Raw genomic sequence first — 24,069 nt, forward strand, 5'->3', positions numbered from 1 at the left:
CACCGTGCTGTGTAGGTCAGTAAATACTACAACTGTCACATCATATATAAATATAAATATGTATATACTGAATTCCGTTCACAACGTGCCTCTAATCTCAGGTCCCGTAGTGTGAAAGTGAATGTGCACATCCACACATGAAGAAAATGAATGTGCGCCCGGCTCTGACTGGCTGATCTTTCATCATCATATTAACTGTAAGTTAAATTAACAGTGCTAGAACGTCTCGAATCATCAGGATGAGAATTCGACAGTGCCCTTCCCCATGTAAAGTGTCTGTCCTGCAGTTTTGAACCACACCTTTGGAAAAAAATATAAACAAAAACATCCTTCATACCCTATAAACTACACACGCTACAATATTTACACAACATCCATTACTATATTCATGCTCTTTTGAAGATTGCATAGCTCCATCACAAAAATAACATCATCTCAGCTGGACAAAAGGAAGCTGAGGTAAATAAGAGTTTCAGTTTGACCTAGCTTATATATCCTGCACTCCTGAAAAACCAGCGAACGAGTAAAGACGGAATGCTTTTGGTCACGCACAGGGAAAACAAAATGAATGAATAAATAAATAGAATATTACAGCTGTGGTGTTGCACTGGTTACAAGGCATATGCATCTGAAATGCGAGAGGATTCAGCGATTTGGCAAAACTCCCGAGGTGGTCGTACCTTCTTCTGCTGCGTCAGTGCATGTTTGATAGAGGCTGAGGAAGGTTTGCTGTTTGTGGATCCTCCCTCGAGTTGGGCTGACAGGCTTCAGAAGGACAGAGTGGGCTCTAATCGTCTCGGTGGGCGTGGTATGTGTGGACACAGTCAGCGGGGTTGCATCTTCCCTGCGGGCCCTGAGACCCTGGGGGTCCGGGGATGCCTATTCCTGGTGGACCTGTGAAGAAATCCAAGGGGAGGCAATGTGGTTTATTAAATTTCTGCTTAATTTAATGGTTAAGATGTAAACAGAGTCGTTCAGAGTGGTTCTCTGTTCTAGAGTCAGAATTGTTCACAGTGGTGGTGATAGGAACCGGACGTCCACCTCTAAAAGCTCCTCACAGAAAGTTCCTACATGAAGTGGTTATGAATTCACTGCCTGATGACTGAGACACTGTTTTATGATAGTTTAGAGGTTTTTCAGGGCGCTGTGAGGCAAAATAGATATTATTTCAGATTTTCCACTATTTTCCATCATCAACATTCCATATAAACTCAGAAGACTCGTGTAGGTTCACTGGTGGTTCTGGATAGTAAATAAAATGTCTATATTTGTGTTGTAGTCATGGCGCCCCCTGGTTCCTATCCTATATGTATATATATAAATTACATATATATATGTGTGTGTGTGTGTATATATACACACACACACACACACACATACATACATATATATATATATGTAATATTAAATGATTAAAAAGTCAAAAAAGTTGCTAAAAAGTTTTTTTAAAGTAATTTTGAATAAATGGACATTAATAAATGCCATATTTGTGCTTGTTTGTGTTGTTGTGTGCTTGAAATTGTTACTTTTTCTTTTCTCAGATCTTAAAAAGATATAAAAAGCACTGGAAAAGTTGCGCAGCCATCCTTTTAAAGAGCTTTGGTGAATCTGCATGTCAAGCGAAGTTTTCTGAAATGCATTCACAACTTTTTTCTTGCAGTGAAATAAACTGTTATTAAAGAAAAAACATGACTGGGCCTTCTGCTGTGTTTTGGCAGCAACTGGGTGTGCAAGCTGACCAAATCTGTTTAGTTGTTTTAAGTATAAAAGTATAAACATGAAGTGTAAACAGCAATCATGAAGCATTTTTGTAAACTGAAACGTCTCAAAAAAAAAAAAAAATCATACTGAGGTCTGTGGAAAAAGAGCAGCTCTCCAAAAATGCCCTGATATGCTGACAAGTTGATGCAGTCAGTTAATATACTTACATGCGCTCACTCAAGTGCCTCAAATGACACGGTTTCCCTTTTGATTAGTGCTTAGATACAGTAGGTGTGTAAATTGGCCCTGGTGTGACAGAACGAGCTCTGATTTTTAAATGCTAATGCCTCAGAGTGAAACCGAGGCCTCGAATCAGGACGCTGTAAAGTCAAAAAACAAGTTTTTAACCTTTGCCAGCAGCTCATGAGTACAGATTCGCTGTGCTTACTGTGTGGGACTGCAGGAGACTCCTCAACAGCTCCTACGCTCGTTAGGTCTGTTAGGAGTCGTCATGTTGCTTTGCGTTTAAACAAAATGAGGAATGTGAAACACTGGGAGAAACTGCCCGGAGGAGCATTTCGTGGCTGTTGGAGCGACCCTGGCTGTTCCATGCAGCTTTGGTCTGTTTGATAAACTTCACTTTTTGAAGGAAATTCATACCTGGTGGGCCTTCAGGGCCTGGAGCTCCGGGAATCCCCAACCCCAGCTGACCCCGCTCCCCTTTCTGTCCTCGATAACCTGCACACAAACACAGAGCAGCCAGTTTCACTAATCAAACACAGCACAATCTCTCACGCGTCTACTCTAAACACTCCAGCTGTAGCCACAGATTATAAGAAGGGCCTGACTGATATATTGGTTGGCCGATAATATTGACCAATACTGAGGTCTCAAAATTTAGCAGCTTGTTTTAGACCACGTGTCAGGCTCCAGTCCTCACGGCCAAAACACTGCAGACTTCAGCTCACTGCCTCATTAAACACACCTGATTCAGCTTATCAGCTATTCAGTAAAGCCTTCATGAATTCAGAGCGTTAGATGAGGGTAACCGCTGATCTCCACAGCACTTTGGCCTGGAAGGTCCCCGTTTGACATGCACAGTTTAACCCTACGTTCACAACGGCAGCGGCTTTTCGCCTCTTGTCGCCCAAATCGCTGAACGCTCATTGCCTGTGGGCGTTTCTGAACTCCAACTGACCGTTGGTTGCCATGGTTTCACCGACGCCAAGCCCAAATCAGAGGCGTTCTCGCTAAAATTAAAAATCCTGGTGAGGAATCGCTTGTGTGCTTATTTGTACTGAATTCCTGTGTCTGTGCAGTCAGAGTGTGAGGATTTGCTCTTCGTGATTATTGTCTATTTGCGGCGCCGCCATTATTCCACCTGTGGTAGGAACGATTATCTAGAACCTAAAATGGAGCGTACTGTTTCACAGTGGTGGAGATAAAGCGCTTATTACGCTGCTCAATTCCTATTGGTAATCGCCACCTCGCTTCGCTCCTTATTTGCATGAAGTTCAACTTTGTTGCATCGCTGACTCCGCCCACTCTGTGTTGCCAAGATTCACGCCGCCTCCTGTCACCGGAAATCGCCAGCTCTCACTGAAAACGAACGACGTCCGGCTGATTTGTCGCATCGCGGCGCTGCCGGTGTGAATGCAGGGTTAACCTGACAATCATACAGTCATATGCAAATGTTTTCTGAACATCCGTGGTCAAATGACCTGTTTCGTTACTTTTCTACGAGGAAAAAGGATTAACACATCATCTACACACATCAAATTTTACTGCAGTTTCTTTTTATTTGCCAAGTTTAACAAATTTATGTTTTATTTTTCTCAATATATTAAATTCAGCAAATAAACAGCAACTGTGCATTTAAATGTGCAGAAGTGTGTCTCTGTAGAGGATGCGTTCGCTTTTCACCTAGAAAATCAACACAAACTTGCAATTTGACCAGACTTTTTGCAGCATTGGTGAAAATTTTTTATATTTGTCAGGCCCTAATTATAAATTATAAGCTAAATAAATAAACAAACAAATAAATACAAACATTTTCAAGATACAAGCTCATCACTGATACCCAACACTTTAGTAGGAACGCTTCACCCTTAAATTCTAATTATGCTAAACTGAATAAACCCTAGTGGGGCCCAGTTAGCATGATCTCATTTGCATGATGGTAAGTGGACCCGACTAGCCTTTGGTCATTATTAGCAGTTAACATTGCCTGAGGTGAAGTGTTCCTATTAGAAACTCTCCTGAATTCTGTGTTCATCCTAGAATAAACAGCTTCCAGTGAGCTGAGCAGGAGGACGAAGCCTGGCTGATCACCTTAAAGGCCCCATATTGTAATTAGATTTTTTTCTTGAAGACTTTTTGTGAACTTTGTTTGGCTTTATGTACCAAAAACAGTCAGAATTCAGTTACATGATCTTTTTCCAAGTATTTAAATTACATTAAAGTTGTTTTAGTTACTGTGGCTTTTAGATGGATATGTAAATGCTGGCTGTTTTGATTGGCTGTGCCTCATTTGAAAAAAGCAGTCCAGCCTTAAACATGACTTTTAACTCCAACATGATGGGCAGTTTAGCAATTTAGCCAACATTTCTGTGTGCTGATTTTGTGACATCACAGAAATGGTGCATTCAAACCAAGCTTCTTATCTAGATCTGGACTGTCCTCTCAGAAAAAAAGGTACTGTCACTGCAGTGGAACCCTCAAGGGTACATGTTCAGTGTGTACATGACTGTACTATAATCTACTGCAGTTATATGTTTTAAGTTATATTGGCTCCACATTGTCTTTTATATTATATAGTTCTTTTTTAAAACATTAGGTTATGAAAAGATACAAATAAGTACCTTTCCCTTTATTTAAGGTACACACCATAAAGCCACTGTTTGTAGTTTGATGAGCGAAAATGGACCCAAAGTACCTTTTATTCTGACAGTGTGTACAGACTGAGGAGTGAATGGTACACTTTAAACGTTCAGCATTGTTTACATTCTACTTCAAGAAAGCAAGGCAGGTCCGTTTGGCTGGATGGGAGCCCTTTAAATAGCTTAAAATAATGGGGAAAAAAACACAAAAAACAATGTAAAAAGCTTTTTATGGCATCTGCTAACACTTTACTCGAGCCCTGCTACATAACAATGACATAAACCACGCCATTAACGTACACAGCAGACGTTGTATGCTGTCGTGAGCCGTCATGACCGATGTCATTCAGTAATATAACACTGTCTGTGTTTACATGCAAAGATTTTCTCCAATCCGATTGAACACATTCCGATTACAGATTAAGACTGAGGTGTTTATCCTCACTCTACTCAACAATCTGACGAAAATCTCTGTTTACATTCACACTAGTAATCCGATCCTAAATCACACGCATGCATAGAGAACCACTTAGTGTAGACGTTACCATGACAACCAGCATCACGTGAGTCCAGTCAGAGTGAGATGAGCAGCAGTGAGCAGTGCTTGTGTTTGTAATTGCTTTAAAATGATGTCAGACTCAGGAAAACGTCCTTCACATGTCCTTATTAAAGAAGGCCGAGAGGAAGACGTCGTGTTCTGAGACACATAAGCTGGACGTCCGTCCCACCGCCGTCTTTTAAAGATCAGAGCATAAACTTCGTCTCCTCTGCAGACCAGTTTCTGCTCCCGCCATGCTGAACAGTATAAACTTTCACTATGACGCGACGAACATGATCAGAACGGACTTAAACTTTCTGATAGGGAATGTAATCAGATACAGGCGTTTACACGGATATTATTCTTCTATTTAATGATTATTTACAGGATTACCCACCTCGATCAGTCGGATAGAAACTGTATTCTGAATGGCCTCAATCAGACTAGACTATTCCGACTGAGGTCTTTAATGGATGTATTCTATTCTGATTGAGCTATTAGTCAGATTATTAACGGATTAGGCTGCATGTAAACAGGGTTAATGTTACCGGTAATAATCATGATGTGCTGTAATGTTTGATGTCATATCAAACGCTAATTTTTTCTATGTACTCTAGTTAACTGTTATGACAAACAAGTTCAAATGTTTTCAACTTTTGCAGGACGTGCAGCCAATAAGAGAGCAGTAAGTGTATCTGATTGTTTGTCTCACTACCTGAAAGGCTGGTTTTATTGGAAAGCACTGCCCACTTTCACGCCCAACTAGCGAGTGGTGCACATACTGCGAGCTACTAATGGTTTAGCACCTTCTTACCACTGAGTCTCTGCTGTTTTATGTCCCTTCACATTTAAATCTGTTCAGCACCCCAGAATTAATCTGGGGAAGCAGGCTTCGTCCACTACAAACACTGAGCGCGTTAACATGCACTCAATAATCCGATCATAATCAGATTTCTGCAGTTATCTGATATTCAAATGGTTGTGTAAACAGCACACTCTGATTTCTTAGACTGGAGTCTAGAAATCTGATTAACAAATCCGATAAAGAGGCTGGATTTTAGCTCAGTTACCAGATTTCTCAGTGCATGTGAACTCTTACTCTGATTTCTTTCAGATTTCTCAGTCTGCGCATGCTTGACGAAATGAAGGATTTAAATATTCTTCATCTTTTCATCATATTTTCAGGTAAAGTGATGTGATGTTTTGAAAAAAGCCGCTAATGAAGTTTGAGCTTTTCGTTACGTTTACGTCACGTTTTCTTCTGTGAGTTTATTGGTCGGTTGTAAAGCAGAAATCTGATTACTGTCTGACTCATGTAGACCCGGAGTTTCCCCATTATCTGATTACTCAAGAGCATGTTAACATGTTGATCTGATTGCTGACAAAATCTGATTTTCTGCAGTCATCAGATTATTAAGTGCATGTAAACCAACTCACTATACCTAAAAGTATTAGAGAGACTCAGTGGACATTTTAAAACGATGACTTAAAACGCTCATTTTTAACTGAGCTTACAGTTGACAATGTTTTTTGCTTTTTTTTTTATTTATTTATTCTTTTCATTTTATGCTTTCTTTTAATTATGATTCCTTGTTTAAATGGTTTATTCTTTTATTCATGTGACCTTGGACTGAGTGGCAGCCTGCTACTGTTGCTTTGATCTTGTGCACCTTAATTTTTAATTATTATTCATATATTACTTTCAATTTATTTTTATTATTTGTTCCACTTTTGATTACCTTTTTTACTCCTCTTTCTCTGTTGTTTTTACTGTAAAGCACTTTGAGCTGCATTTTAATGTTTGAAAGGTGCTATATAAATAAACATTATTATCATTATTATTATTATTATATTGACACGGTTATATTACTGGATATAAACTGTCATGACAGCATATGACATCTGCTATGACATGTTTACATCATTGTAGCAGGGTTCAAGTAGTAAAGTGTTACCCACAATCCTCTGCAAATTCTCTCCTATTAAACTACCAATACAGGCACTCTTCTAAAAACTGCCTTTTTACAAAACAGCATCTATTTCAGCAGCGGATCTCCATGTGTGACCAAGACAGTGTTTCAGAAGCAAGACTGAGCACACAGAAAAGAACAAACTCAACTGGCAAAAACAAACAAACAAACAAACATAAATAAGAAAGCACAGCAAATGCAAATGCAGACTGGCGCACTAAGACAGACTCAGACTCATTCCTCCCCGAACATCTCAAGATAAAGTCAGTCACGGCATGCGGATGACTGCAATTCCCCAAAATCCAAAAACGCGCAGCAGCTGTCTTTCCAGAGCTGCTGGATCCAACTACAAGCATCTCTGCAGACACTAAGATGGCATACTGCACGCCTGGAGGAGCAACAGCCCACAGACTACGAGAGAGAACTTCCACAAAGAGAGAGAGGCCTGTGAACGCAGAGCCACCTCGAGAGAAACGCCACTCCATCATTCAGTGGTGCTACTTTAAGGCGGCACACACACAAACACACACAGTACGTGCCTGTGCTTGAACGCATTCAGGAAAGAGACGGCATTCCATGGGAAGAACAGCACTGTACCTTTGGCCTCCTATCACGGCTCCCTGTGGTCGAATATACTCACTGGCCAGTGTCAATACACTCTGCAGTGCTGCAGGCGGAGGCAGGAGGCAATGCAGTACAATAGCAGTACAATGTGGCTGTGTTGTTCTCAAGACCACCTTCATTCATTTAATTTCAAGTCAAAACAGCTTGTGAGTACAAGTTACTCATTTTTCAGGGGAACCTTTAAGGAGACTAGATAGAAGGTAGGAGAAAGATTCCTAACAACCACCTGAAAGACCTGGTCGACCCCAAAACTGGCCCCATCAGATAAACAGCACTTAAAGCTTTCATCTCTGAGAGAGAGGAGAAAATCAAGCTGCTTCAGATCTGAAAACATCCACAGGTGTTTCTGTCCATCCTTCCACTGTGAGAAGACGACTCAGCGCTGTGGGTCTGAAAGGATGTGTAGCTGTCAAGAAGAACCTCACTGAGAAAAGGAGACGGACACATCAAACAAAGAAGCTGAACGATGGACTGACCACCCCAGAGTCCAGACCTCAACACCACTGAATGTGTTTGATTACTTCAGAAAATGATCAACCAGCTTCTAAGACTGAACTTTGGAGGCGAATATCCCTGCAGATCTCTTTGAAAAGACGAAACCAAGTCTTCTATTAAAAAAGACGTGGTATTGATGTTATTAAATTAGTGTCTGATTTTTATGATGCTGAAAAATGAGCAACTTGTACTTAACTAGCCATTTTAACTGGAAAACTAAAAAAATAAAAAATAAAAGTGGTCTGTGACTTTTTCACAGTACTGAATATGATGGAATATTACCTAATATCTATTTTCCTATTAGTTTATTGAGCACATCCACCTTGTGTCTATCTCTCTTGTATATCTTTTACCAAGTATGACTTTTAACTACATAATGTAGATAAATTTTAGCACATTTTAGTCAACTTTTATTAACAACTACAACCACTATTACTAATTATTATTAGCAGTAGTAGTAGTAGTAATTGTAGTAGTAGTTGCATAAATACATAATGTTTAAGAAATATTTTAGTCTTCAACTAAACCTTACAGTTAACAGTAGAATTATATGGGACTCTTATTTTGAAAGCTTAGGCTTCCCTGCTGAACGAGAGTGAAGTCCTTGCGAGTGAAGTGTGCGGGTGAATCTGCGTTCTCAGTGGATTGGTTTGATAATTCTTTAATTTATTATTCATGATGCTCGGTATCTCCTGCTGTGTCCCGAAAGAACCCACAGAGGCAGATTTAACTATCTAGTGCTCTAAAGTAGAAGCAATGCAAAGTTAGACGTAGCTAAATTACAGCCATGGTGAAGTAAATCAGGTGGAAATACTGAGCTGCAGAAACCCAAAAACCTCATCTGTAGAAGTTATTTAAAGTTAATATATCACAGATTGTATGAACGTTTACTGTTTGTGAACCCTTTAGAATTTTCTAGATTTCTGCATAAATTTGACCTAAAACTTCATCAGATTTTCACACAAGTCCTAACAGTAGATAAAGAGAACCAAATTTAACAAATGAGACAAAAATATTAGACTTGGTCATTTATTTACTGAGGAAAATGATCCAATATTACAGATCTGTATGTGAACCTTTGCTTTCAGGCCTTTAGTTGCTGAGAAGTTACCCTGGGTTCCTTTGTGACCTCGCTGACTATTCCACGCCGTTGCTGTTGGTGCGATCTTTGTTGGTCAACCACTCCTGGATTTCCTCCATTTGTACACAATCTGTCTGACTGTGGTGCAGTCCAAACTCTTCAGAGATGGTTTTGTAACCTTTTCCTGCCCCCTGAGCATCAACAGCTCTTCTTCTGAGCTCTTCAGAAACCTCCTGTGTTCGTGATACACTTCCACAAACATTAGCTGTGAAGATCAGACTGTGATGGAGCCCTGTTCTTTGAATAAAACAGGGTGGTCACTCTCACCTGATTGCCGTCCCATTGATTAAAAACACCCAACTCTAATTTCACCTTCAAATTATCTGCTACTCGACTTCTGCCACTCACAGATATGAAATACTGGATCATTTTCCTCAATAAATAAATGACCAGGTCTAATATTTTTGACTCATTTGTTTAATTTGGTTCTCTTTATCTACTTTTAGGACTGTTAGGAAGTTTTAGGTCAAATTTATGCAGAAATACAGAAAATTCTAAAAGGTTCACAAACTTTCAAGCACCACTAACTCATCTTTGGTGTCTATCCCTTCATCAGTGCTCAGTTTCTAGCCCCAGTCTTACTGTTGGCTGGATATTTTTGGGAGGTGGACCGCTTTTAACTCCGATAAAATGGCCAACGTATGTGATACAAGGTAGGTGTGCCTAATAAACTGGGAACTCAGTGTAAAAGCACATTATTTCAATTTCATCAATGCCTTTAACTCCTCTGTAGGTAGAAAAATAAAAATATTTTCAGAAAATTGTCACATTACCATATAATTGTTTACAGTCTGAGCAAATTCACCTCTGAATATAAACTGAAGCATGACAAAAAAAAAGACCTTTGCCTCTCATGAAATCTCGTTATCTGACAGGTAACACTCAGTTTAGTACAGTAAATATAATCAGGTATATTGCTGTCATGCAGGGAAAAAGTCAGAAATTACCCATTTGGTTATGACTGAAGATCACAAAAGTGATGCATTTTAATAAAGCAGATGAAAACATCAGAAGAAAAGTCACAGGGTATTAAAAGTATTAAAAGTGGTTAAAAAAATCCTCAGCTGTCCCCAAACATATAATACATCGGCATTAAAATATACAACTGTGTTACAACAATGTGAATAAAATACATGCTGTAAATATACCCATATATATAATCACTGATACGCATTTCTCAAACAAATAAAAACAAAAACAGAGAAAATACAGCACCTCCCTTTCCAAAACAGAACAACTGAAACGGAAGGGCACAAGAATGAAATGGAGCATCAAGCAGACAGAAGATAAGACACCAAAACAGCTAAATGACATTCACAGAGAGCAGCATTTGACTGAAAGGCCTTATTTTCTTTGACAGCGCCTTCAGTGGCCAGCGGGCACCTCGCGTGAACGGACTCGCTTGAAAAACTGACTCCAGGTCAAATCAGAGCACTTCCAATGCGTGAGAGAGAGAGAGAGAGAGAGAGAGAGAGAGAGAGAGAGAGAGAGAGAGAGAGAGAGACCAGTACAGCAGGGATATTTTTCTCTATAAACCATTCATTTTGGCACATTCCACATTAAAGGCCAAATTGGATATTCCAAGGGAGGACTGGAGCCGGTGAAGGGTGACGAGAAATAATGAGGAAATATTACACTCCCCAAAGTTAGAAGTCAACAACACTCAAATTAAAAAAGTTCTTAAATTACTGATTTACCAAGAGACTCAACTTTTTTGAGCTAAACTTGACTTTCTGCTTGTTTTTTCCTCTTTCTCTGATTATTCCTCTTCAGTTTAGCTAAACAATGCTAATAAAGCTTAACAAAAAAATCTAATTCATTAAGTGCTTGAATCAAAACACCACAGTGTATAACAAAGTACAAACCAGTGTACATTTCAGGGCAACTTGATCTGACCACTGCCAACAACACTTCTGAACAGAGGCTCCTAGAAGGGTTCTCTGGAGCACTGCAGAAGAACAGTGCTTCTCAGTCCTGGTCTGTAAAGGGGAATTCCACCAATTTTTAATAATCCCTCCATAACTCAGTGTGAGAGGTGTAATCAGAGTGACTCAGAGTGGTTTGGTGTGAAATGGTTCAGATGTCTTTACAATGGTGGTGATAGGAACCAGGGGTCGCCATGACTACAACACAAATATAGACATTTTATTTACTATCCAGAACCACCAGTGAACCTACACGAGTCTTCTGAGTTTATATGAATGTTGATGATGGAAAATAGTGGAAAATCTGAAATAATCAGTTTTCTTCGGGGACTATTTTGCCTCACAGCGCCCTGCATGTATCCCTCCACCATGAATGGAGTTTAAGTTCTCAAACTATCATAAAACAGTGTCTCAGTCATCAGGCAGTGAAGTCATAACCATTTACTGTAGTAACTTTCTGTGAGGGAGCTTTTAGAGGTGGACGTCTGGTTCCTATCACCACCACTGTGAACAATTCTGACTCGGTAAGTTTATCTAGAACAGGGCGTTTCACCCCAAACCACTCTGAACCACTCTGAATGACATCTTAACCATGTAATCATGCAGAGACTTGAAATATTGGCAAAATTCCCCTTTATTTAGATGATTAGCTGGATCAGATATAGTCGTACGCAAAAGTGTTGATTTTCTAAGCAAAAATAATCGAACACTTCCTCTATAGAAACCTGCTGTTTTCTGAATTTAACATACTGAGTGGAAAAATAAAAGATAAAATATATCCTGTGCAAAAGAAAATGATTTATTTTTTAGCAATATGTTAAAACAAGTGAAAACTGTGCACTGACATTTGCAGGAAAATGTCATTTAAGTGTGTTTCCTATGGAGGATCAGTTATGTTTACCTTGAAAATCAACAAACCATGGAACTTAACCATGGGCGCTCAAACTTTTGGCTACAACCGTATGTTGGGAGCAGGAGAACTCTACTAAGTGCAGGGCAGTGATATTCCACGACCAGGTTTGAGAACCACTGCTATAGAAGAACCACTGAAGATGAATGGTCAGATAAACAACTAACAATCTGATTAACAGTTTCTCTTTTCTTGTTTTTTTGTTGTACTGATATGAAATGATATACTGCACTGTTGTGTGCATAAAGCAAAATATCTACAGTTACACAGAATCATGTGTGGAGTCATGCACAGCTTAACGTACGAAAAATTCATTCTCTAAGCATACATGCTAGCAACATTAGCATCAGCAACCTAGATAAATAAATAACCGATCCTCTAAACATGTAATACCGCCCAGTTATACGTTAGAACTTCTGTTCTGTTTTCTGCTTTGTTTGTTTATGTTTGCCTGCCTCAGCTCAACTACAGAAAATGCTTTTCACATTCTGTAACATGATCATGAAATCTAAAAACAACTGCGCTAATCTCAAATAACTGTGATAGTAATATAAATAATGGTGATAGGAACCAGACGTCCCCCTCTAAAAGCTCCCTCACAGAAAGTTACTACAGGAAATGGATATGAATTCACTGCCTGATGACTGAGACACTGTTTTATGATGGTTTAGAGAACTTAAACTCCATTCATGGTGGAGGGATACATGCAGGGCGCTGTGAGGCAAAATAGTCCCCAAAGAAAACTTATTATTTCAGATTTTCCACTATTTTCCATCATCAACATTCATATAAACTCAGAAGACTCGTGTAGGTTCACTGGTGGTTCTGGATAGTAAATAAAATGTATATATATTTGTGTTGTAGTCATGGCAACCCCTGGTTCCTATCACCACCACTGTAAAGACATCTGAACCATTTCACACCAAACCACTCTGAATGTTTGCATCTCAGCGACTGAACAGAATAAAAAAAAAAAAAAAATTCTTTTAATGAGGTAGAAGCTTATAAGCTTGTGCAGTCGAGGCACAAACCAAGGCATCTCACCTTTCACCACATTAACACACTAATTCTACACCACTGACAGCCGTAAAGGGTCTGAGAAGCTTGTGTCGGTCTTGCCTCTTCGCTAATGCAGGACAGGCCGTCCGTAATTCAGACAGAAGCCACAGACTGAAGCAGTAAATCCTAACTGATGAGAAAGTTTAAAGGAGAACAGTCGCCAGATTTGATGAATGACCACCACCTTCATTTCTCTCTCGCTTTCTTTCTTTTGTCTTTATTTATTTTTTTTCTATTTTACAAGGTTTTGTTCCAGAATGAGATATGGGATACGCCGGGCTCTTTTACTCTTTTCACTACATGTTTTCTTGCTCTCTCTTTCTCTGTCCACACTGATAGCACGTTCTCTTATTCTCAGCCTATTCGTCATTTGTCTTCATACGTTCCCTTTAGCCACTCTGTGACGCGCTCTGCTGTTTCTCTCGCCTTCAGTCTGTGCTGATAAATGTAGCTAGCGACCGAAAAACACCTGCGAATCCTTTACAACACAGTTCCAGTCAGTTCTTTTAAATGCTCTCTGACAGGTTCTCTAAGACCTCGGTGAGAAAACTCTGTGCTTTTAGGAACTCGATCGCTGCTTCTCTCCTCGGTCGGTCGGTTCAGCGGGAAGCTTCTTTCCTGCCTAAAGCAGAGCGAACCGCATGTCTACCGGGCGTGATAGAGAAACAGGAGGAAGAGGCAGCCAGAACAGCAGGTCTCTCTCTTTCTTACATGCTCTGTGTCTCTCATACACATGAGCTCGCAATGCTACTGATCTGTCTTTCCTTGACTGAAGGCCTATTCGGGTGGGATTAGTCTTCCACGGGGAGGTGGGTAATACCAGTTTAACACAGGACATCTGTAATGTTCATGATTGATTCGGATGGAATAGTTGAGTATAAATGAGAGAGATGAAGCGGCTACTTGATTTACGCACCACCTCCGGTCCAAAAAGAGTGGAAAAGATGTTAAAACATTTAATTTAGCCATTTTTGCGTTCACCCTAATCATTAACCTTGTCTTAAGTGAATGCAGTGCGTCATTAGCATCACCATTAGCTGGGAAATCACAGCAAACAGTCAACTTCACTGCATAAAATCAAACTTTTTTTCTGTAATATTTACAAGTTCTGAGTTGTACACGTGCAACAGGACAGTAATGTAACATATCAGTGTGAATTTAGCCACAGAGAATACAAGTAAATGCTTCTTTGAGCCTACCTATATAAGAAACTCATTTTCTGCAGAATATGATAGCATTTCACAATCTAACTCCTCAAATGGCCAGAGCCCACGCCGGGTCCAAAGTTTTATTACATCTAAAACCTCTAAAACTTCAGAACAGTTCAGCCAGTTTGCACTGAAGTCCCTGTATTTACTGAATACACTGAAGTCCTGGTATTTACTGAATAATAAGCCTTAGTATGTAATAAACCTGTGATTTTAAGGGGTTAACATAACCTGACGTTATTTCTTCTGTCTGTTTTGTTTGTTTTTGTTTGTTCTTTACTGATGAGGGAGCACACAGTCAGTAAAATCACTGATGTGGCACATTCAAACAGGACTGAAATCACTGAGAAACATCAGAAAAATTTACATTATCCCACCTCCCCACATAACACTAATCCCATCCGAACAGGGCCTAAGTAATCACAGAAATCAGTGGAAAACCAAAGGGGCCCCAGCATCCACCCTTGAGGAACACCATCAAATAGATGTGATCTCAGCTTTTAAGAGCACACATGTAAGAATATGTATGAAAGTGTCCAGCGTTAGCTGCCAGGGAAGCAGACGGCTTCAGTCTGATAGTCTTTGGCTCCTACCTTGAGGGCCTGGAGGTCCTGGCTCTCCAGGGGGTCCTGGGGAGCCATCATTACCGGGGGGTCCCAGGGGACCCTGACGACCATGTGCGGCCAATATGGCCGCCGGGGTCTTCTGCAGCATGGCATAACTAGAGAACCTCTCTGCAAAACAACATTCACTACATAAATAACATTAATAGTTAGCAAATAAGACCAAGTATTCTACAAACAACGAATAAAAAGCTGGTACTGGTATTAAAATAACTGCAGCAGTTCTACACACTGTCCTGATGTCACTTAGAGCCCTGAGGGCCTGACTTAATTTCCTATTAAACTAATGTTGACAAATCTCTCAAAGAGTGCACACATGCTGAGAAAGAGCAATGAAAGTCAAAACTAATCAGCCACTGGAGGAGAAATCCCCCAGAAGGACGTCTCGGTTGCGGCAGATGTACCTTCAAAGACGCGCAATACTTCATTTCGGATGAACGTTTTAATTTCCTCCACGGTGGTGGGATCGCTCTGCAGACAAAACAGGAACGGGTACACAAACATCAGTGCAACATGTTCTACAGATTAAGAAAAAGCAATTACGAAATGGTGATAATGTATGTTTTATTCATAGTGGGAATGGCAGTGCCTTCAGAGATAAAGGAATGAATGGCATGTAACAGCATTTAAATCAGCCATTTGAATGGCCTCTCGCGCAGCACGCTGATCATCTGTAGAGACATGTACTTGAAGAAAACTGGGCTTACAAACAAAACAACTTGCTTAAAGAAAGACAGTAAAATGTTACCACTAGTAGCCTTTTCTACATGATGAAGCCTTCATATATGGTGCTGTTTATTTGGGAGGCAGCAACCTAAACAGACACACTTTCTGGGCAGCACTTGGACGCTCTCAAGATAAAAACTGTCCTATTCGGACGCTGTCTTGTAAGAGTTCCATCATTTCAATAGGAAAAGCATGGTGGACTTTCTTGTACATGTTTTCCTTATTTCCCAATGTTTTGACTGTCTGTCAATTTTTTTTATTGTGTTTAATGTATTAGTGGAACATTATTCTCCTGGTTAAATTAAGGCAGTTAGCTTATACAACCTGTCAGGCTGCAGGCTGTAACTTGTTATGTTATGCTGAAGTTAGCATATCTAGCAGGTAACACATAAAAGACCCAATTTTAAAAGACTGGTTGTGTTGGCGAAGCTATGCATGCTTTGTTATCGTTTGTTTATTTTTTAAACTCTAATTACTCAACCGTTAAAATAACCAGTGGAATAGTTAAAATAAAAAAAATTAAAATAACTTTTTTATGACTAATAATCACTGTCATTACTGGAAATTCAAAGGGGCCCAACATCAACTCTTGAGGAACAACACGGCAATAGATATGATCTCAGCTTCACTTTATTATTTTTTATTATTTCTTTTATTCTCTTTTTCTGTCATCAGGGACTAGAGAAACTAAAGGAAGCAACAAAGTCTTTCCTGTTTGTCTTTTTTCCTCAAACACATACTTTGTCTGATGAAAGCCATGGATGCTTTGATACTGTTATTTTTTTTAAATACTAAATACTTGAAGTCTAAATACTTGATTGTTAGAATGAATGGTAGATTCATGGATTAGTTACTCAATTAGTGACAATCTTTATCCTGATTATATTTCTACATTGTGAAATGTAAAGAATGTTCTGGTGGACATTAAAGTTGACTGTGATTTTGTAACACTGATATCAACCTTACCTGCTAATAAAATACACATCCCTGCATCTGCTAACATCCTGAGACGACTCTAGTATTATTATTTACCTCTTAGCATCCTGATCTCTTGGTCTGAAAACATTGTGTTCTCTTGTCTGAGCTGTTACATAATAGTTCTCTATGAATGTGAACATGGAGGTGGCTGGCGGTTTTCTGCAGAGCACCAAGCACCACAACAAACCCCTACTGCAAGCACACAGCGCACAGAGCCCCCCCATTCCGTGCGACCCCGCTGCAAGCCTGTTTGATTGGAAGTGGGAGGTGTTGGACAGATACAGCGCAGCAGGAGACTTACGAAGGCTTCAGAGCTGCAGTCTACGGCTAACAAACAACACAAAACCCAGCTCGCTCTTTAAAGCCGGGGAGAGACGGCGGTCTCCAGTAATTACACACCACCCCTCTGAGGTAACAGCTGTGTGAAATGTGTGTTCTGCCGAGATACCAATTATTTCTTCTGGAAAGTTCATGGGAATGCTGCACGTGGTCCAACAAAAGCAGCAGGGAAGCCCCTTGTATTGGGCTCAGGGACAGGGATCTGTGCAGTGTGTAAGGCTGAATGCCAGGTTATTAAGTTTGCTTATTCAAGTCAACAAACTTATTGTTATAAACAGGAACATCACAGTTAAGCAACAAGGGTTGGTGAAGCTTCTTTACTGTCCCCTAATTTCTAGGTATCAACCAGGTACAAATTGCAAAGTTCTAGCTAATTATTGTGAGAAACATGACGGTAAGTTCAGAGTTTTGCTAAATTACACTGACATGCTCAACTGGTCCTGGCTATTAAGCTGATAAAGAGCACAGTAAAAATGACATAACTATTTGGAGCAACAAGATGGTAAATACAAACATGGTCACATTAAATATCACACAAGTAAGGAGGAAAGCTAAATTGGAAACACCTACAAGTACCGGTTAAGTTATCTGGCATAAAATAATGGCACAAGTTTTCTGAAGTAAACAATAAAGACTCAGTAAGAACCATTTTCACTTACAGCCCAGTTTTGTTTAATTAATTAAGTAATAAACAGGTACATTCTATATAAAACTCTTTGTACTTTGTTCATGTACTGTTTTACAACATACAAGCAACACCTAAAACAACAGCACAGTACTTTGGAGTTTGTACCTCACATTCCCAGATAATATCTAGAACCCTCTGGGAATTTCAGTGTAATTAAGATAACTGCACTGGAGCTTGCCATCAGGTTACCCAAAATAATGACCTAGTACCTAGAGGCTTGTACCTCACACTTATCTGGTGAACCTAGAACTTAAAGAACTGTAAAAGAAACTGTTACCAAAGGGTATCCAACAAGTTCTTCATCCTGGAGATTAAAGAATATAATGACCAACCATCATAACCTCGGAGAAGCAACTGAACACAAACACATAAAAAGAACCACATTCTGAACTACACAGAACCATTTAAGCATTCAAACAAAATTTCATTGTTCTATATATAATCACTGTCTTTACTAAAGAGCTCCTGAAGAACCCTCTTTCTATCCACTTTTCAAACGGGCCTTAAAATGAACTTTGCACCTGCTCTGGAGCTCCCCTAGTTGAGGTATAGAATTTTCTTCAGTAATTTTGATTAAATATATTTCTACAAAAACTTCAATTTACAAAACTTTCGATAATCTTTTATTAATTATCTCAGTGCAGTCGTCTTTGTGGAGAGGTGGGATTTTTTTCACAGCAGGGGGTTCTCACCCCTCCCCTTTCACCCCCCATTGCTCGCTAGCAGCTCAACACAATGTTTCACACACAGAGAAAACAAAGTCCTAGTTCATCTGATAATAAAGTTAAGAGAACAATTATTTTACTTGATTATGTTAAGTTTAAATATCTGAGTCAATTTCCATTGCACTGTGGGAATGGCCACTAGGGGGCACTGCAGAAAGAGGTCAAGAGTGTAATAATAAGCCTAGGTTGCATCCTAGGCTAATTTTATCAACTAATGCTTCTAATCAACTTGGATACACGCCAGACTTTGGCCCTGGTGGATTTACTGCATTAAACTAACCTGCTTCAACTTCTCGGCCAATTAGCAAAGACAATTAGCAAAACCTTCATGGGTTGAATTGAGAGTGCTGGGAGAGGGACAACGCTAATCTCTGCAATGCTATAACCTGCCAGGAGCTGAGTTTGACACCGCTTTTTTTAGAAATTGTGAAATGATGTGCTCTTGTGCCACAACCAGGCCAGTCGAGGTCAATTCATTGTAATTGTAATAAGTAATGAGGGGGACACTGTATCTTTCCAGCCAATTACACACAATCACTGCAAATCACTGCATTTTAACAAAATGTGTGGACAGATAAACAGCCAGTCAGTTAGTTATATATTACAGCAATTATCAGGGTCACGCTATGCATGTTTTGACACTGGGATCACGTGCTGTGATGGCCCCATAAGTGGTAGCCTTAAACATCAAAAACTGTGCTGCACAGCTCTCGGAACTGGACAAAAACTGGTCTGGTTAGCCTACCTGAAGTTAGCTTCTTACTCCCCAGTTTCTTATTCAAATTTGCCATTCCACCTTAAATGGTGTAGCAGTTAGAAGCTAAACGCAGCTTTTTCCACTTTAGCTGTTTGAAATGGTGAGTATTTATCTCCTGTTAAAAACACTTCAGTTTCCCAGTCGAGGGCAGTAGTGAGGAGCAAAGAGTGGTAGACTGAATGGCGACAGTATGTGAGTGTCAAATACCTGTGCTAATACCTCAGCTATGCTAACTCATCTATGAAGTCATTAAGTCACTTAAATGTCTCAGTTACTGGAGTGAGAGGAAAACATAACTGGCAGCAAAACAGCCGGTAAGTGCCGATTCTTAAAGGGCGAAACTAATAACTCGCTCCACAGGGATGCTTATGGTGTCCGATTTGCGCCACTATTCAGTTGCAGAGAGTCTTGGACTCCGTAGTTTGTGGGAGTGTTTGAGCCCCTTACTCATTTCAGCCACAAAGTCAGAGCCACACTTTATACAGACACACAAACTTCTAAAGCTCAGTTTATTCAGTTTTGTTTACTTCTATTATTATATGAAATTATTATTATATATTATTATTACTTACTATTATTATTGTTATACTTCTATTATGATATTACTCTACTAAATAAGTAAGTAACGTTTCAAATTCTGTATTAAAATATATTGTGATGAAACAGCAATACATATTGCATTATTATTGTACTGAATATCACATAAGAGAGAGATACATACCAGTGGGTTAAAGGTGCCAGGTGATTCTAAAGAACCAGGTGGACCAGGTGCTCCTTTCTCTCCAGGTGGACCTTGGGGTCCGCTAGGTCCCCTCTCTCCCATTCGCCCCCTCTCTCCCTGAACCCCCCTCGCTCCAGGGATCCCCGGATCTCCCTGAAACATCAAAACCTCAGCTCAATGCAAATGCGCCACAATAACAAAGACCCAGCACTAACAAGACAGCTATTATGAGCTCTTATTTTGATTGATCGCTGCGCTTCAGCAGGACACACGTGGGCTTTTGCTGAAAATTGCTGCAGCTATTGTGTAGCGGCATGACTCCTCGAGGATTTGTAGCCCATTATATGGCAACACATTCAATACCACTATATTACTGGTATTTGGAGACCTGAAATAGATGGCAAGGGTGTGATGTGCTTCAGGAAGCTCAAAGAGAGAAGCGAGTACAGTGTAGTCTTATGCAAATATTCCTGAAATCTCCTCAGTGTGCACCGACTGAAAAAGGAGGTTTGAATTTCAGCTGATTCAAATGTGTACGTCATCAACACATGAACAAAATATATGCATCAATATATGCATAAATGCAGTTCCTGCCAGTTTATATACTTTCGTTAATAATTGTGTTGATGTAAATAAGTTGTATTTATGTGGAAATTATGCATGCGTTATATCATTAGATCACTTTTCTCAGTGCAGAACACCATGGCAGAGATTTTTAAAAGCACATTCCACTCTGTAAAATCTAACTACACATCTTAAAGAAACAATAAGGTTAACACAACTCAAATACTTGCACATTTTGAGTTAAGGTAACTTTATTTAAATGTATTATATTCACTATTCTTATTTAAGTTGACTTCACATATAAATACAGACTAGGCCAATAAAGGGTTGTTTTTACAGATTGTTGAATTAGATTGTTTCTAACTATATATGCACACTTATAATAAAAGACAGACCGTTTACTCCATTTATCAGTCCCAGTTTTAGCCTATTCAGAATTACCTACTTTAATGGTGATGGAGTAGCTGGTCGCCTCAGCACAAGCAAAATATGTCCTAATGTTTTTATCTGAAACATCAGTTGATTCAGTGGCTGAGCTGTTGGAGTTTCTGTATCAGTGGATTTGTGTGATAAACTGCATAAATGATAAAAAATAATTTTTTGAGCTTTTCTCAAATTTTTTTGATGATTTCAGACATTTAGTTTGTTAGTATTTAGACCTTTCAGCTGTACTTGAGAAACGTTCAGTCGGCGCAACCTTCTAGATTAAAACCCACTTCATTCCAATTGGCTCTTAGTACCATATATTTGCATACTGGGCGTGTCTTTCCATCTTGTTTACCCTACCATCTGTGTGCAGTCATTCGCCCCAGCCTACCTTCCCTTCAGGGGGGCTGTTTGTTTTCTAAGCTTTTAGGATTCATCTCACACTGTACTAACTGAAAACCAGTGTTGAGAAAGCTGAATTAAGAGGCGCTGCCTCTTTCATCACTCTGGCTGTCACAATTTTGTGTCCTTTTTGTGTTTTTGTGCCTCAATCTTCTTTCACTATAATACCCAGCATGCATATTACATCAATATATCATACAACTCATTGAGAATCCACCCTATTACAATTAAAAACTTTACAAAGAAACTTTTTACAGTACGAGCTCATTAATTGACGAGAGAAGACGCATCGTTTTGCACAGTAACAGCCATCGTTTAGGCTAAACCAAGTGTCTGGAACAAACCGAACCCTGTGTCGTTTTCAGACAAGCAGATAGAAAAGAAATCAAGGCCTTACCCGCTCTCCTTTGGAACCTCGGTCCCCAGGCCTGCCCCTGGCTCCCTGTGAAAAGGAAAGAAATATGAAATTACTGGAAGGTGCTGCGTGGAGATATGGAGGGGCTGGTCAATAGCAGAGATGTCCCCTTTCAAAGCACAAGGCAGGGGCAAATAATTGGATATTGAGAATGAGGCTGACCCTGAGGGTAAAAACCTTTCTTGCACACCCAGCACTCTGAATCAATCTCTTCTATGCGGGGCTCAGACAGTGGCAGTGTACGGGGCACTCACACATACATACACTCTCACATACAACCCGCACACTTTCCTGCTGATTGTTTCAAAATCACATTTTGATGGGTAAAATGGGCTGATTTCAGAGCTGCACTTCTCAGGAGTACAGGAGATTTTTTTCTGCATAGGCCTGCACTGCTAAAAATGTAGGTTCCTAAAATGGTTCCTGGCTTGCAAGTGCAGGTCTAGAAAAAAAAAAAAAAACTTTAATTGGTATTAAACCTTTAGTTTGGACATATTTCCAATATTTCCAAAAAAGTAATTTTTGGCAACTCCTTTGACCTTTCCCTTTCTTCTGTCTAACCTCCTCTAAAATTAATTATTTGCATTTAATGGCTGTTTTGTGTGGTAAATAAATGAATGAAAGGTGGTCTCTGACTTTCACACAGTACTGCATTTTATAAAAAAGTCTTCCTAGTTTGTTTTTCAGAGTGTTCTGAAATCTTTGGAAGGCTGTGCTTGGTTCGTTATTATTCACCCACAGTCAATGTTTATTGACTTGCCTGTTTTCATAAATGGTTTTAATTGCTTGGCTCTAAATGTTTAATTGTTGGAAACTTTTCTGACCTTCCCCTTTCTTACGAGTGGAGTATCTTATCTTAATAATAGCTCTAACTAATTAAACTACCAATATCATTAGAAGTAAGTTTTATTCAGCACTTTGGGTGATAATAGGCTGTTTCTTATCAGTGTCAGAATCAAAACATGAAAAATTTGCTGTGTTCAGGTCAGATTTGACTCAAAATCTGACAATGCAGCCAAAATTTTGACGTGCTCACGTCAAATTCAGACTCAAAATATGATGAAATAGAATCGGGTCAGTCACTGTCTTAATTTTGTTGAGCTCGGGTCAGTTTTGGACTCAAAACGTGATGTAGTGTGGGTCAGCTTGGGCTTAGACAAAATTTTCCATGGGCTCAGGTCTGGTTTGGACTTAAAACATGATGTTCAGCTTGGTTAGCAATTTAAACTCGTTTCACACTCATACATCACACGTACGAGCAAACACGAAAAGCGTAACAATTAAAAAATCCCCCTTGCCTACTGCTGCTCTGTGTGGAAAGCTTTCTAACAGGTCAGCTGTTTTCAGTGGTGAAGCTAATACACAGCACTAAATCTAATAAGTTAACAACAAAGACTGACTGGCGAGGATTCGAGAACATGGCGGCGTCAGCAGAGGAGCGAACGGCGGCTGAGGAGACACTTTAAATGTAAGTATTGGGTTTAGACTGAGTCGAATAGCTAAAGATACACATGTAAAAAATGTGGTCTGAAGCAGAACCTGCGCTAACGTTTCGTTTGTAAGGAGCAAAGAGCCGACAGAGAGAAGCATCTCAAGCTCTAATAAATGAAAAAAATAAAAACTAAAATCAAAGTTTCTCCGTCTTTAAAGAACTTTAAAAGAACTTGACAGGAGCGGCGTTTCGTGCCGCAGCGGTGAGGGTGAGCGGTGCTGTGGTGCAAACAGGAAATCTGCTGTAGAGCAGATCACCTCATTTCGGTTCGGCCTTTACGGGTCTGCACGTACTTCGAAGAACATGCCTTCGTAGACTGCGTCCTTCGAAGGATGCAGCCCCTGAATTGGGACAGAGCTTTTGTTCTAAGCTCAGTTATGACTCAACAATTGTTATTTAAGAAAGTGGCTTAGTTTCCTAAGCTGAACAGACACTTTAGTCAAATAAAGCAGCCTGCCCACCCAGACATTTCACCCAACCACCAACGAGGAGAGTATGATGTTGTGTACATCAACATATAACTTCAGTATTCAAGCACTGACAGAGTCTTTGGGGGAACTGTAGTGGGGCAAGTACACAAAACTGTTCAATATTAATTACAAAGGAGGCGGGAAGATCTTGTTGATGGGGTGATGCTCCCTTTTGGCCCCCTCAGCTCACCCCATGGCTCCGGGTCTGGAGCTATGCGGTAAAAGTGGCATCTTCTATGGCATCACTCCAAAGAACCCCTTTTTTAAATAATATACAGAAAAGCATAAGTGCC

The 24,069-nt window shown here is 39.8% G+C and overlaps 1 protein-coding gene across 4 annotated transcripts in view; it reads right to left on the reverse strand.

The window, feature by feature from the left end:
- Positions 1–24,069, reverse strand: part of LOC118816761 (collagen alpha-1(XIX) chain) — a 278,363-nt gene continuing 254,294 nt past the window's right edge. For 3 of the 4 annotated variants that reach the window (XM_036583340.1, XM_036583341.1, XM_036583339.1), the window contains 6 exons: positions 21,797–21,841; positions 20,008–20,160; positions 15,478–15,544; positions 15,044–15,184; positions 2,362–2,439; positions 1–894 (listed from right to left, as the gene is read on the reverse strand). In XM_036583340.1, the coding sequence (XP_036439233.1) occupies positions 788–894; positions 2,362–2,439; positions 15,044–15,184; positions 15,478–15,544; positions 20,008–20,160; positions 21,797–21,841 (591 nt within the window). In that variant the 3' untranslated portion in view covers positions 1–787. Of the gene's footprint in view, positions 895–2,361; positions 2,440–10,213; positions 10,783–15,043; positions 15,185–15,477; positions 15,545–20,007; positions 20,161–21,796; positions 21,842–24,069 lie in introns of those variants that run through there. The other variant, XM_036583342.1, reaches the window with a different exon arrangement.

The sequence above is a fragment of the Colossoma macropomum genome, unplaced genomic scaffold (assembly GCF_904425465.1).
Source record: "Colossoma macropomum unplaced genomic scaffold, Colossoma_macropomum, whole genome shotgun sequence".
NCBI lineage: Eukaryota > Metazoa > Chordata > Actinopteri > Characiformes > Serrasalmidae > Colossoma > Colossoma macropomum.